At 44.4% G+C, this 15,190-nt stretch overlaps 1 protein-coding gene across 2 annotated transcripts in view; it reads left to right on the top strand.

The window, feature by feature from the left end:
• PDE8A (phosphodiesterase 8A) overlaps nucleotides 1-15,190 on the top strand; it is a 137,310-nt gene that overhangs the window by 69,624 nt on the left and 52,496 nt on the right. For both annotated transcript variants that reach the window (XM_079912638.1, XM_079912637.1), the window contains exons 3-5: nucleotides 247-437; nucleotides 8,937-8,993; nucleotides 9,682-9,736. In XM_079912638.1, the coding sequence (XP_079768764.1) occupies nucleotides 247-437; nucleotides 8,937-8,993; nucleotides 9,682-9,736 (303 nt within the window). The remainder of the gene's footprint in view (nucleotides 1-246; nucleotides 438-8,936; nucleotides 8,994-9,681; nucleotides 9,737-15,190) is intronic.

Raw genomic sequence — 15,190 nt, 5'->3', positions numbered from 1 at the left:
CATATGATCCATGCACTGACTTCCAGACTAAGAACAGATAGGATAGCACTCATTTCACGGAGCTGAGTGATAACGTCCCAGGGTTACATGTAGGAAAAGGATTTACTCAACAGATCGTTATGCTCACATCTGTGTACTTGCCTTGAAAACACTTGGGAGTTTTCTGTGGCTTGTTAAGAAATGACAATTCTAACGACACCTTTCTTTTTTTTTTTTTTTAAAAGTGTTCATGCTTTTTTGATTCAGGTACTTTTAGTGTTTCCCAAAGAAGATAAGCAGTGTAATGGATTCTGTAGGGCATGTGAAAAAGCAGGGTTTAAGTGTACAGTTATCAAGGAGGCTCAGACGGCCCTTGCCTGTTTCCTGGACAAACATCATGACATCATCATCATTGACCACAGAAATCCCCAACAGCTGGACGGGGAGGTGCTGTGCAGGTAAGCCTGAGACTCAGGCCTCATTTGTGACAGTAAACGCAGCCCCAGATACATTAGGTTAAATTCAGTGTCTTTTAAGTTGCCTTCCATGCAAATAAAATAAGCAAGACATTAGAATATTATTATTTCTGGGAGGGATCTCTGTCTCTTTTGTTTTGTTTTGCTTTGCTTAAAACAGTAAGAAAATCTGAATGTGAACCGTTAAGGGTTAAGATGAAATCCTGTATGTAATTAACCACAACTGTCACCTGCATAGTACTGCAACAAGAGTTATTATAGTTTTCTAGATGTTTTTAAAGTTATAAAAATTTTGAAAATTGTCTTCTAATGTTAGGTGTATGTGCCTTGTTTCTCATACTTGCAGAATATCAATATCATGAGAGAATTTGGGTAGCAGACATAAATCTAAGAAAAGTACTTTCTAAAGAAAGTCATTTGCTGCTGATGGAAGCAAGGCGAAAGTGAAATATCAATTTTATTTGAAAGAAAACTTTTATGTTGGGGAAGACAAATCATAATTTCAATATAATGTAAAATTTTATAATGTATTAATTTTAAGGACGTTTAAATGTTGACTTTTAGGAGATGGAAAAGGTTGAAAACCAAATATAACAGGAGTTAAAAACTGAGCTGACAGGAAAATGACATCCTCTCAGAAGGTTGTTTACAGGTACATGGTGATTTCCATGTACTTGAGAGTTCACCTTTCAGGTAGTCAGATGAGGTGGCTTTTACCCAGGTGCAATCCACCTCCAGTAAAGCTTCGCTCGGGCCTTGCTCTGTGTTGCCTGCCATGCTGCCTGTGTTCCTTTCCTGTTTCTGCCTGGTTGATGGCAGTTAGCCATTGTCACTGTAGCCCAGACTTGTTTGACGTGTTATCTGACAGCACACCCATGAGGGATGTGGAGATGTGGAGAGAGCTCTGACCCTGGGTCCTATGCTCGGCTCTTCCCTTGCCCAGCTGCCTTTGGGTAACTCTCTGTCTTCTCTGAGGATGTGTTTTCTCAGCTGTAAATTTGGAACACTTGGTTTCCACGATCCCTTCTCTCTCTAGCATTTGATGGATAGCACTCAGAGGAAGGGAAGAAAATATCTTAGTTACGTGGTGCTTTTAGTCTCGGTAGACTGCTGCTAGGCCGGAGAAATATCTAAGGAGAGCCAAAGAGCCCAAACAGAAAAGGTGAAGGGGGGTGAGGTGCTGAGGACAACTTGGCTTCCTTCACAGTCTTGTCCTGGCCACAGGTATGTGCTGGACAATGACATTCATACTCATAAAGATGGCTCTGCTAGACCGTCCTGTGTTATAAAAGAAAAACTAAGTTGTGGTAGTTATGGTCTACTTTTTTTTATTGTGGTAAGGTACACATAACATACAATTATGCTCCACTTTTTGAAGGAGGAGAAAGTACTGTTGTTACACATTTTGGGAATATTCTAAACAAATAGGGTAACTCATTCAGCAAATTTATAAATTTACAACTTAATACAGTTTTAAAACAGAGAAAGTGACCTGGGTTGCTTAACGTGCGGTTTTAGAGAAGCTTAGACTGTCATGAGTGCATGTCTTCTACCAAGTCCCCACCACCCTCCATCCAGCCTCTGATGGGGGTTAGGTTTCCCAAGGGAGAGTTCTGAGTTTCATAAGTTCTCCTCCATGTTGAGTCCAGCTCTGTCCATATTTGGCCCCAGATTTCCAACATTTGAGGACAGGAGTGGTCTTTTCTGGTTGGAGCACATCCTCACTGCTGTCAGCGGCTTCTCACAGAGTGTGGTTTCATATTCCAGCCCCATCAAGGAGGCCTCCTCCGAGTACCTTCTTCCAATCAAGATCTCTTGTAGGCGTGGCTCCCGAACCGAGAGGCTCACGGGTTTGGGTAGATGAGCGTAGAGTAAGCAGAGCCGTCACCCCCGTGTTAGCCAGAGAGCAGACCTCTACAAAGGCACCCCGGTCACGCTCCTTTCCTGACAGCTGTGTCACAGCCCTGGCCAAGAATCGGAAGTCTTTCTTGCTAGCTGTGTTCTGCCACGTCACTTTTGTCTTGTTGGCTGAGGATTTGGAGGACAAGGGGTGGGGGGAGTCCTTGTGCCATTTGTAGTGAGTTTTCTAGAGGCAGGAGTGGGCCCTGATTTACTTTCCTAGTCAGTTTCATCTCAGTTCTGGCCCTTACCTGGTTTATCTCCCTTAAGATCATCCCTTTTAAGGGTGCCTGCCCACTGTGGACTGTTCCTTCAAGGAATCTTTCCAGGCCGTCCCTCCTGAACCTGCTCACCCTCTCTCTCCACTTACACTGCTCACTAAGAGACCTTAGCCCTGGCAGAGCCCCGTCTGTCCCTTCTTCTTCCTTTTGGGATACCTGATCAACACCCCCTGTGAAGGGTTTTTCATCAGTTGCTGATGTGTCTAAATGATTAGCATTCAGCTGTATCTCTCTACTGGGGGCATGTGGAACTCCTTACACTCCTTATCAGATGCCTTCCTAGAGGTTAGATATTCTGTGTCTGCGATATTTTCAAACTCATCAGTTGAGAGAACCCTACTTGGCAGGTCTTCTTGGTTCAGGACACTGTGCTTGTTACCAGAGCTACACAGGTGAATAAGACATGGTTCTTGCCTCTGAGGAACAAATGCTTTTTTTGGCGGGGGCAAGCGAGCGATTTCAGCACAGCTCATAGATGCCCACAGAGGAGGTATGCTGCGGGTGCCTGTGTCTAGGAGGGCTTCACAAGGGGGTGTTTGAGTTGAGTCCCAAGGGATAAGCGGGAGTTCTGAAAGGAAGGACGGTGGAGAAAACATTCTGGGTGGAGGAAGCAGCATGTGTAGGACCGGGCAGGGTGTCCAGGGCTCCTCTGCCTGGTGTCAGGTGGCTGCTGGATCCAGCAGGTATGGGCCCTGCCTCAGGGTGAGGCTGGAGCAGCAGACGAGCCTGATCTGGAGGGCCTTGTGTGCTGAGCCAAAGGCTTTGGAGTCTGCCCTGTAGGCAGTTGAGACCCTGGCGTAGTCTGCGTATTCTACACAGGGGAGTGTCCGGAGTGCACTGCCAGAGCACTGTGGCTGCCGCCTGGAGAGTGGAGAAGGAGATGGAAGGAGCGGAGGCCTGTCAGCCAGCTGTGAGGCTGAGGTCAGGGCCTCCTCCCAACTTCCTGTAGAGACAAAAACTGACCACAGCAATGAACGAACCAAAGATAAGATGACAGATATGTCAGAAGTTGGGAGACGGAAAAGGACAGGGATTCTCACTGTATCTCTTGTGCTATGGGGACCAATAAAGAAGCCTGTTCCTGGAATGTCCTCTGCATACTTCAGCCTCTGAGGCTGAAATTCCAATGGCCCTGCAGGAAGGAAGTGGGAAGAGGCTTTGCTTTACTCCCACTGTGTCCTGCTGAGCCTGGGAAGCTGGAGTTGCACCGACCAGAGCCGAGCACCATCCCTTCTGTGATTTACTTTCTACATCCACTAGGAAACCCAAGACAGGGAGCAGAGGGAGATGGACAAAGACGTGGTTTTTCCTACCATGTTGTAAGAAGGGGCAGAGGCATAAGGAGCCTGGGAACATTCCTTCACATATTGCAGTTTCAAAACAGCAAACTACATCAGTTGTCAGGTTTAGCCAGAGAATGGCAGAGAGCAGGCCAGGAGTCCCCTCTGTGCAGCAGAGCCGTGCATGCCTGCTGGCAGCGCTCTCTGAGCACGAACTTGCACCTGTTGACCTGATCTGCAGGTCCAGACCTCAGAGGAGGACGGCTGCTAACCCCAAGGGGGGTGCAAGGGAGACTCCTCTGACCATCTCTGCTGCAGACAGTCTGCCTGGGTGGATGTTGCTCCCGTTCAAGGATAAAGAAGGGGACCAAAAAGCTGCCAAATTATGGAGGGGGAAAGAACAGCCTGAAGACAAAGAAAATTGTTTTCTATAAGAAACTGAAGAACCTTTTAGAAGACATATGCTTAGTGTACTCAGAAGAAATGAAGAGCTAGTCCTCTGTGCAACTGTAATGCACAGAGGGCTCTGTAATGAAAGGGAAGATTTTTATAAAGGGAGATGGAGGAAGTAAAGTACTGCGTAGAAACCCAACATACGTTAACAGAATTAAGTCTGTGTTGACGTGAAAGGATGCTCAACATCACTGATCATTAGAGAAATGCAAGTCAAAATTACAATGAGGTATCACCTCACACCAGTCAGAATGGCCATCATCAAAAAATCTACAAACAATAAATGCTGGAGAGGGTGTGGAGAAAAGGGAACCCTCTTGCACTGTTGGTGGGAATGTAGATTGATACAGCCACTATGGAGAACAGTATGGAGATTCCTTAAAATACTAGAAATAGAACTACCATACGACCCAGCCATCCCACTACTGGGCATATACCCTGAGAGAACCATAATTCAAAAAGAGTCATGTGCCACAATCTTCATTGCAGCACTACTTACAGTCGCCAGGACATGGAAGCAACCTAAGTGTCCATCGACAGATGAATGGATAAAGAAGATGTGGCACATATATACAATGGAATATTACTCAGCCATAAAAAGAAACGAAATTGAATTATCTGTAGTGAGGTGGATGGACCTAGAGTCTGTCATACAAAGTGAAGTAAGTCAGAAAGAGAAAAACAAATACCATATGCTAACACATATTTATGGAATCTAAAAAAAAAAAAAGGTTCCAATGAACCTAGGGGCAGGACAGGAATAAAGACGCAGGTGTAGAGAATGGACTTGAGGACACGGGGCGGGGGAAGGGTAAGCTGGGACAAAGTGAGAGAGTGGCATGGACATATATACACTACCAAGTGTAAAATAGATAGCTAGTGGGAAGCAGCCGCATAGCACAGGGAGATCAGCTCGGTGCTTTGTGACCACCTAGAAGAGTGGGATAGGGAGGGTGGGAGGGAGACGCAAGAGGGAGGAGATATGGGGATATATGTATATGTATAGCTGATTCACTTTTTTATAAAGCAGAAACACAACATTGTAAAGAAATTATACTCCAATAAAGATGTTTTTTAAAAAAAGTCTGTGTTGAATGCAGAAGCAAGATTGAACTCAGAGTGCTATGTGCTTTCATAACCATCTCTGGATTTACCTTGGTCTGAACATCCTTTTTACTATCGTAAATTCCATTCTTTTCAATGTGAAACTCATTCCACGTGGCAGAGGGAACAGTGGCATAGTACAAGTAATGGAGTTGTGGTTTTGTAAAATTTAAGTCGTTGAAGAGCTTTGCTGTGTTCATACAGTAAGCCTCCAGCATGTGGCCTTTTTTCCAGTTTTGTATCAAGACCATCATCAGAATTACTTGTAGTTTCCTAGTGTATCTGGAGACTGGTAGTTGCCCCCCAATATCCATTTCTACTCTTTTCTTAATAGCGGAATATCTAGTGTTTAGGTGGGAATACGACCACCTAGAAAATATACTGCATTCCCTAGCTTTTCTTGCAGCTGGCCAATGGAAGTGTCATGTGCATCTTCTGCAAAGTGTCCATGAAGGGAATATGCATGTCCTTCTTCCTGCTGTCTGGAATGTGGATGTTATGGCTAGAGCTCAGCATCTGTCTTGGACCATGAGGAAGAAACCACGTACAGACAATAATAGAGGAACGTAAGACAGAAGGAGCCCGGTTCCTGATGCTGCAGAGTGCCATTGCAGCTTGGACTGCTCACCTCTGCACACCTTGCATGTGGGAGACAAGTCTTGTTTAAGCCACTTTCTCTGGAGTTTTCTGTTGTGCATAACCAAATCAAATGCAAATGTTTCACCAGGTAGCATGGTTCTGAGAGCTTCCCAGAATGCTTGTGCAGCCTTTCAGAATCTCATGCTGTAGACTCATGGCCCATCTTTCTATTTTTACTCTTTTTTTAAGATTTTTTTTGATGTGGACCGTTTTTATTTTTTTTTTAAGTCTTTATTGAATTTGTTACAATATTGCTTCTGTTTTATGTTTTGATTTTTTGCCCAGGAGGCATGTGGGATCTTAGCTCCCTGGCCAGGGATCGAACCCACACCCTCTGCATTGGAAGGCAAAGTCTTAGCCACCAGACCGCCAGGGAAGTCCCTCACGCCCCATCTTCTTTTCTGACTTCTTGAAATCGTCCTTCCGAATGTCCGGGTGTATATTTTGATGACGCCATGTCATTTCTTTCTTAGTTTTCATGAATTCTAAAGTAAAGGATGTTATTTTGCAACCCGGGTTCCTGACATTTCTATTTTCTAGCCAGTTCTTCCTTCTTATGGACCAGAGAAAGTTAAGAATACACCTCTGCCTTTTCATACCGTGTTAGACCTCCTTTGCAGGGACCTGCTTGTCTCCAGGAAACATGGTCTTTCCTTCTACTTTGTCCTAGCCCAGTGCCCCTCATCTCTGTATTCAAATCTACTTAACTGAGACCATCTACGTGGTTGCGTACTTGCTATTATACCACTCAGATCTCTGTTTTTCTTGTAAAAAGATGAGAGCTAGTTTGAAATGGCTGGCTGCATACTTAAATTGCCTTTTCTCCCTCTAAATCTTCATGATATGATAGAAGTATAAATGTAAGAACAACTACAGTGTCCTAAGAAGTCATGGAAATACCATTCGTGAGTCCATGTCTTCCATTCCCTGTCTAAGATTAGTGCTAGGATGAGTATTAGCCAACAGGTTTGAAAAGTGACCTGGCCTTGTCTGTTGTGTGAGGGTCTGCCATGCCAGTCACCCTCCCGAGCCGAAACAGCCCTTCCCATGGCTCCTTCTCCAGGAAGGTGAGCTTGGCTATTTTCTAGGCAGGGAGACCATGTTTGGACCAGGGCCTGGCACCTGGTCAGCAAGCCCTTCAGCGACCTGTCAAGAGGGCTCTTCTGGTAGAACCAGGTAGCCCGTGCCCTTTAGGTTGGCTCCCTCTGGAGATGGTAGGCAAATAGAAGCTGGAGGAGTACAGTGGACCCTAGGAGAAGCAGAAGTGTTGACACAGAGAGAGAGAGCGAGAGAGAGAGTGTTACGAGCTACGTGGTCCAGGAGAGAGACTGGCTGGTCCCTAGGGCTGCTTTTCCATCCCTGAGCAACTTCCCAACCCCAGAGCTAGTCTGCATCTGTCGTTGGACTTCAGCCTTTCTCATCCTGAGCTCCATGAGAAAATTAAGCCTCAGTGCCCTGAGGCAGGGATAGGCAAAGGGGAACACAGTCAGGCCCATTCGTTTACGTATTGTCTGTGGCTGCTTTCGTGCTACAATGGCAGAATTGAGTAGTTGTGACAGAGTCTGTATGGCCCAAAAAGCCTAAAATATTTATCATCTGGCCCTTTACAGAGAAACTTTGCCAAAACCGAGGCATCCATTGTATATGATGAATTGACTTTTCTCTTATGCATCTGGAATTGGTTATGTTATGAACCATCCTTGGGAGAATTGAGAGATAGTCACTCAAATCAGTTTCCGTGTTTAGTGATTCAGAAGTGACACAAGTGATTCTTGAACCAGCAGAACTGAAGTAAGGCAGTAAGTCTGGGCTACTCTCTGTCCCATCCCGGACACATTGTCCAGGGGCCAGCGCGCTTCTGACTTGGCTGGGGCAGTCTGGATCCAGTCCTCTCCATCTCCTCCGTCTGAAGTCACCCTCCGGTGTGAGTCCTCTTCCTTCCCGGCCAGGGGCCGAGTTCCTCCCTCCCTCCCTGTGGCCTGGCTCCTCTTCTCCGGATAGATCAGCTTTCTTCCCCAGGGTAGGATGGGCCAAAGCCATTGCATATCTCCAGTGGAGCAACTTCTTTTCCTCCTGCTCCTCTCTGTCACATTTATCTCTGCCCTCTCTCATCTTTTGGCTGGATTTTCATTCCCTGTGACTTTCTGGGAAGCTGCTTCTCCGGAAGGTTAAATTCAGTCCCTGCGGGGAGACTCATACTCCGTGGGCCATTTAAGTGGAGCAGTGTCTTCTGCTTTTCTCAACCAGTCTTCCATTCTTAATTTTTCGTGTCAGGTGTTGATTCTCCTCTTTCTGATTGATAAGAATATCTTGCATTTCCAAGCTTTGAATATTTATTGTTACTGTTTTTGCCTGCATTCTACTTGGGAACCCTTCTTTGCACTGCTTAGAATACAGTGGAGAGCTGACCCTTGGGCTTCTTCACCCCCACTGGAATTGTCGCCATCAGCTAGTGGTAATATACATAAACTTGCATTTTCCTTTGGTAGGAAGAGATGAGTAACCCCTTTCATGTAAGCCCCAGGTAGGGAAAATTTTCCGCCTGAAACAGCTTAGGTTAACAAAGAGCAGAACAAGTAGAAGGCACATCATTTGCACTATCTTCACACTCCATAATTGTTAGGGTTACCATAGGCCACTGGTTAGGAGTTTGTCCTCCAAAGAGAGAAAGATCAAGTAGCTAAGAAGGTGACTCCAGCGTATGAAGGGATCTTTTGCTCTTCCGTCTCCCTCTCCCCCAACTTTAATTGGTCTACCAAAATCGTTTAGGTATATTTAGTTTTTAAAGAATTGCTTTAAATTTATTTTAAAACTTTTTTTTAAAGGTCTATCAGATCATCAGAACTCTCAGAAAACACAGTTATTGTTGGTGTAGTACGCAGGTAAGATACTTCCTTCTTTCCTTCTTTTTTGATGTTGAAATTCAGGTGTCAGTGTAATGTTTGCTTTTAACAGAGGCCCAAATAACATGACAGGCCTCACCCTTTTTAGTTGGGCCTTTTTTTTCTTTACTCTTTCTTATTTTCTTTCACTTGGGCAGTTAAATTCATGGCTGGAGTTTGTACTCTCATACTAGGTTTTGTGATTTTGGACTGCCTTTCCCTTTAGAAATAGGCAAACCACGAGAGAATTCCATTCCTAAAGTATGAATGTTTTCCAGGCGTATTTCCTAGGGACTTCAAACTCCAGATATCTATGAAGATTTGAATTATACATAATTGGGGGAAATCTTATATTTCATTTTAAAATTGGAGGTAAGGAAAGAACAGAAGTGATTTAGTTTAAGTTAAAAGTTTTATGTATCAAATAGATATACAGTCACTCCTGTGTCCTGGCTGTTAGTGTAATCTCTGTATTTCAGGCATTAATACACACTGCCAAAAAGCCTAGTGTGAAACTAAAACAGAAAACTGTTTTCAACTTTATACGTTTGATTTGTATGTTAATCTAATTCATCTAAAAGGGCTCATTATGTGACAATTATAATATTATGTAAATTAATGAGTAGTTAAAGATGTGAGATGTAATTGATAAAAACTGTCCCTAACCATTTACTATATTCTTTTGAAGGGCGGTTAGAGAAGAGTCATCTGTAATGTCCCTCATTGAGGCTGGCTTTACAAGGGTAGGTACCCACTTTTTTGTTATACAAGTGTAATTCAGCATGAGAAGGTATTTTATCTCAGTTTAGAGCCCAGCAATAGTTTTGAATTAATTTGAAGAAAAAAAATTGTCCTTACGCTGTGTTACAGTTTGGTTTAACTTTATAATCTGGTAATCTCATAATCCACAACACTTTGCTTTCTTAGTCTCTCAAAACTATGCCTGCTAAAGTCATCTAAACATATTAAAATCTCCTTTAATGGCTTACTCATTAAAAATTATACCATAGGGTGTGTTGTTATAATGCTTACATGTATACATGCAACTTTAAAGCCAGTTTAAGGATTCTGGAAGTAAGACCTCCCCAACGTGGCTCCCTTTCTTTCCACCACTGGCTCCAGTCTGTTGGTTTCTCTTAAGCCAAAAAGCTTCTGAAGGCTTTGGTCAGCTGGTTGGCAATGAGCCTTGGGAATCATGATGGAGAGAGCTTATGTAAGACTGATTGTTGGGCAGATTTGTAGCCCAAATTAATATTATCAGTGAGGGGCTTCCCTGGTGGTGCAGTGGTTGAGAATCTGCCTGCCAGTGCAGGGGACACGGGTTCGAGCCCTGGTCCGGGAAGATCCCACATGCCGCGGAGCAACTAGGCCCGTGAGCCACAACTACTGAGCCTGTGCGTCTGGAGCCTGTGCTCCGCAACAAGAGAGGCCGCGATAGTGAGAGGCCCGCGCACCGCGATGAAGAGTGGCCCCCACTCGCCGCAACTAGAGAAAGCCCTCGCACAGAAACGAAGACTCAACACAGCCAAAAATAAATAAATAAATTAAAAAAAAAAAAAATATTATCAGTGAGGTAGTCCAGAGACCTCAAGCCTTGAACTTAGTTTAAAGTGATTCTGGGGCTTCCCTGGTGGCACAGTGGTTAAGAATCCGCCTGCCAATGCAGGGGACATGGGTTTGAGCCCTGGTCCGGGAAGGTCCCACACGCTGCGGAGCAACTAAGCCGGTGCACCACAACTACTGAGCCTGCGTCTAGAGCCTGTGAGCCACAACTACTGAGCCCATGCTCCACAACTAGTGAAGACTGCACGCCTAGAGCCTGTGCTCCGCAGCAAGAGAAGCCACCACAGTGAGAAATCTGTGCACCGCAATGAAGAGTAGCCCCGCTCGCTGCAACTAGAGAGAAACCCATGCGCAGCAATGAAGACCCAACGCAGCTAAAAATAAAATAAAATAAATGAATGTATTAAAAAATAATAAATAAGGTGATTCTGGATGGTAGCACTCCCAGGTATTTGGAAGAAGCAAATTACAAATCCTCCCAGAGAAAGACACCTTCTTCTTTGGCCTCAGAGAATCTCTGCAAATAATCAGTCAAGGGCAGCAGGCAGCACTCAGCATTAACCAGTCCACCAGGAGACAAGGCATTGCAAGTGAGAACTAGCGGGGGGAGAAAGACAGCAGGAACAGACCCTCACAGTCACAAGGAATAAGAAAGTATAAAAAGTGACAGTACATTTTAGGTAGAACGTAATTGAATTTTGAGAAGTGTACATACAATAACTGAAAATTTGAAAACTTAGTAGGTCAGAAGAAGTTATCCAGCATGTAGCACAAAGTTAAAAAAAATAGAAAATAAGTTACAGAGGTTTAGAAATGTGGAGGGTAGAATGTACGGTTTAGCATATATATAACTGGAGTTCCAGAAGGACAGGAGAGAGAATGGGGCAGTGTATTTGAAGAGAATTCTCCAGCAATGATGGAAGACTTCAGTCCACAGATTCCAAAATTCCAAAGTAGAGTAAATAAAAAGAGAGGACACATCATAGTGAAAAAACAAAGAGAAGATCTTAAAATTAGCCAGAGAAAAAAGATTAACTTTCAAAAGAATAACAGACTAACAGCTAGCTTCTCAGCAGCAATAAACGGAAGATAGAAAACAGTGGAATAATATTTTCAGTGTGATAAAAGAAAATAACTGCCAACCTAGATTGTTATACCAAGCCTAAATACTTTCAAAAATGAAGGTGTAATAAAGACTTTCAGAAATATGAAAATTGAGGCAGTTTGTAAGTAGCAGATTCTCACAAGGAAATTCGTAAGGAGGTACTTCAAACAGAAGCAAGGTAAATCTCAAGTGGGAGGCCTGAAAGGCAAGAAGGAATGAGGAACAAGAAAATGTGAATGTGGGGTCATTATACACACAAATTTACTGTATAAAACAGTAATAATGTCTCATCTGATTAGAGATTACGGTGAGAAAAGGACTGTAACCTGAGAGTCACACACCCAGCTAAGTTATTGTTCGTGCCCTTTAGGGCAAAAGAGATATTCCTTTTGGGGGATATACATAAAATTCAGAGATGTATTTCCCCAGCAGCCCTGTCTGAGGAAAATAATTGAGTAAGGACTTCAACCATAGAACAAATGAACTGGAACAGAAACTCTAAGATGAGGGAGAGAGCAGTAGAGAGAAGTGATGGGAGGTGAGCCTGCCCTGCGCACATGCTCCCCTACTCCTCCCTCCTTCTCGAGCCCTCCTTCTTTCTGTGTCTGCGTGTGTACATACACAGGTACGGGTATGTGTGTGCAATGTAGAATATATATGTTTATATGTAATTATCATTACATAACATCCAATAATATCTCAGTATTTAAATTCTAGACTATCTGAACAAACCCTAGGTGTCTTCAAGGTTTGGGGGGAGGAAATAGAGGTAAAAGGATTCTCGTGACCTCACCTAGCAGACAGGGAATGGGGGTGGGCAGTGAAAGTATTCTGAAGTTTGCTTCTTTATGGGAAATGTGCTGGTGGGAGATACTTTGTTCTGGAGGTAATTGGTATTTTGTTTTCAAATAATAGTAAAGAAATCTATGTCTGCTTTTGAGATCGGTGAAAAGGAAAGCAACCATTAATAGAGAAGTTTAAGTAAACTTCCAGATTAACAAAACATGGAATTTGCGGGAATTCCCTGGCGGTCCAGTGGTTAGGACTCCACGCTTTCACTGCCGAGGGCCCGAGTTCAATCCCTGGTCAGGGAACCAAGATCCCGCAAGCTGCTCAGTGCGGCCAAAAAACAACAAAAAAAACCATATGGAATTTATAGCAACTTGATCAAATTGGCAGATCCAAGGAAGGGGAAACAACAGTGTGAAAGCAATCATAAACACTAAGATAAGAGTAAAATCGAGTGCATGGGAATGGGCTGAATTCTTCCATTAAAGGATAAGCCATTAGATTGGGTTACAAAAGTACAATTATATGATGTTTATAAGACAGTGATAAAAGGAGCTTAATAATAAAGAAACAAAGAGGTAGCAAATAAATGCAGACAAAAGGAACAATATTAACATCAGATAAGGTGGAACTTAAGACCTTGTTTTGTACACACATAATTTTATATAAAAATTTTAGATTATTATTATTACATAGTTTTTTGGTTCTCCCTTTTTGACACTCCCACAACATTCACACGTATCAGTGCCTGTTCCCATTCCCTGACCTCCAGTAATCCACGTGAGCTAGTATGAGAAAAACCACATCAGCCAGCGTGAAGGCGAGCGTTCCTTTAAGAATCCCAGGTTAGAAGTTGTGGATCACCTATTCCCAAGAATCGTTAGGTCATCCCTCCTTAAACTGCTTAGGGAAGCATTCACAAGAGGCAAAAAACTTTCCCAGATAACTTTGAAGATCTTTATATTATTACTCTTAAGCTGCAGAACTGGCTATCCTTTTTTTTTTTTTGCGGTACGCGGGCCTCTCACTGTTGTGGCCTCTCCCGTTGCGGAGCACAGGCTCCGGACGCACAGGCTCAGCAGCCATGGCTCACGGGCCCAGCCGCTCCGCGGCATGTGGGATCTTCCCGGCCCGGGACACGAACCTGTGTCCCCTGCATCGGCAGGCGGACCCTCAACCACTGCGCCACCAGGGAAGCCCAGAACTGGCTATTCTTAACAAAGACCTTCGATGCTTCCACTTTGCAGTGAAACTAGTGAAACTTGTGGGATAGATTATTCATCTTGCCTTGGGTTGTTTGCTTACCTACAGCCACCAGCAGTCATTAAGCTTTTTATTTGTACGAGGTCATAGATGCAGTGTTGGAAATTGTGTGTTTGAAATTCTGCACAAGGAAGTCCATCAGCACAGCTTCGTGGACTGGGAAGCGTGTCCTGGTAGAAAGTCCAGTTAGCCATGGACTTTGTATTTTCCTAGTATAATTGAGTTATCATGAAACTAATTTGAAAATTCAAAAGTAACCGACATACACACTTTGCCTGCCCCTCTCACCCGTACAACTTAATCAAGGTGTCCCCCCGAAGCGTTTGCTGGGAACCACGGTTAAGTGCATGTCTCTGCGAAAACACTCCCATGCAAAAAACACAAAGGGTTTAATTTAAAGTAGTCATTTTAGAGGTCTGTGACTTAGGAAGTATGGAGATAGCAGCAGCCTCACCACTTTATAAGTGACGAATCCAAGTCAGTGACCAGTCCTCAGAGACTACACGTGCTAACTCTTCTCATGCAGAGTCCTGTACCCTCAGGTAACAAAAGGATAGTGAGGTGACAGAGGGCACGGAGACAGAGCAGAGCATCCAGACCTGGAGGGAAGATGATTCTCCAGAGTCTCATGGCTGGGAGGCAGTGGGGCCCATGCTTGAGCCCAGCCCTGGACCTGAAAGCCATCACCACAGTGAGAACTCTGGGATTCAGGGGGCAGTCAGCTATTCTGTGGATTGGCCGTAGTTCAGGAGTTCAGGATGGATGGATGGAGACGTACTTGCCTCCTCAGTTGGACTTGGCAGCTGATCTTTTTCTGACTAAAATCTCGAAGGTTAGGGTTTGGTATCTCTCAACTCTGGTTGTACGTTAGAACCCCCTGAAAGGCTTCCCCGGAGACCCTGTTTCAGTTGGTGTGGGGAGGAGCCTGCACGTTGGTATTATTTTTTAAGATTGCAGGGAATTCTAATATGCAGCCAAGGGTTGAGAACCACTGGGTGGGGCCCAGCAAGGTGGGTGTGGTATGCTCTGGAGAAAGCAAGGCCCAGTTGTCTCAGGAGTCTGCAGGACTTGTGGCCCCGGCCCCTCTTGTGGGATGGGTTGGGGAGGGGAGACCAGCTGCTGTTCAAGCAGAGGGAGCAGCAGCCTGATGCCTGAAGATCCCTGGACCTGCTGCCCTTCTCCACCCTCCATGCCCTGTGGAATCCTTGGGACATGAATGGAAGGTGGAGAAGGGCAGGAAAGACAGGATATTTAGATACACAGAACAAAGCAGAGGTAGTGAGGGGGAGGGGCAGATAGCAGGAGCAAGATGCTGTACTTTTAGTCACATGTGCTTGTTTTTTAGCCATGATGTCCACCTTTGGGGTAAAAAAGTTTGGATATGTACATTCACACCCAGTGAAAACTCTGGTTGCATGCATGGGAGGCCATGACACATAATACACATGGCTCCGTGTCCCAAGATGTCGCCTGCAGA

The sequence above is a fragment of the Stenella coeruleoalba genome (assembly GCF_951394435.1).
Source record: "Stenella coeruleoalba genome assembly, chromosome: 2".
NCBI classification, from domain to species: Eukaryota; Metazoa; Chordata; class Mammalia; order Artiodactyla; family Delphinidae; genus Stenella; species Stenella coeruleoalba.
This window is presented reverse-complemented; position numbering and strand designations above follow the sequence as displayed.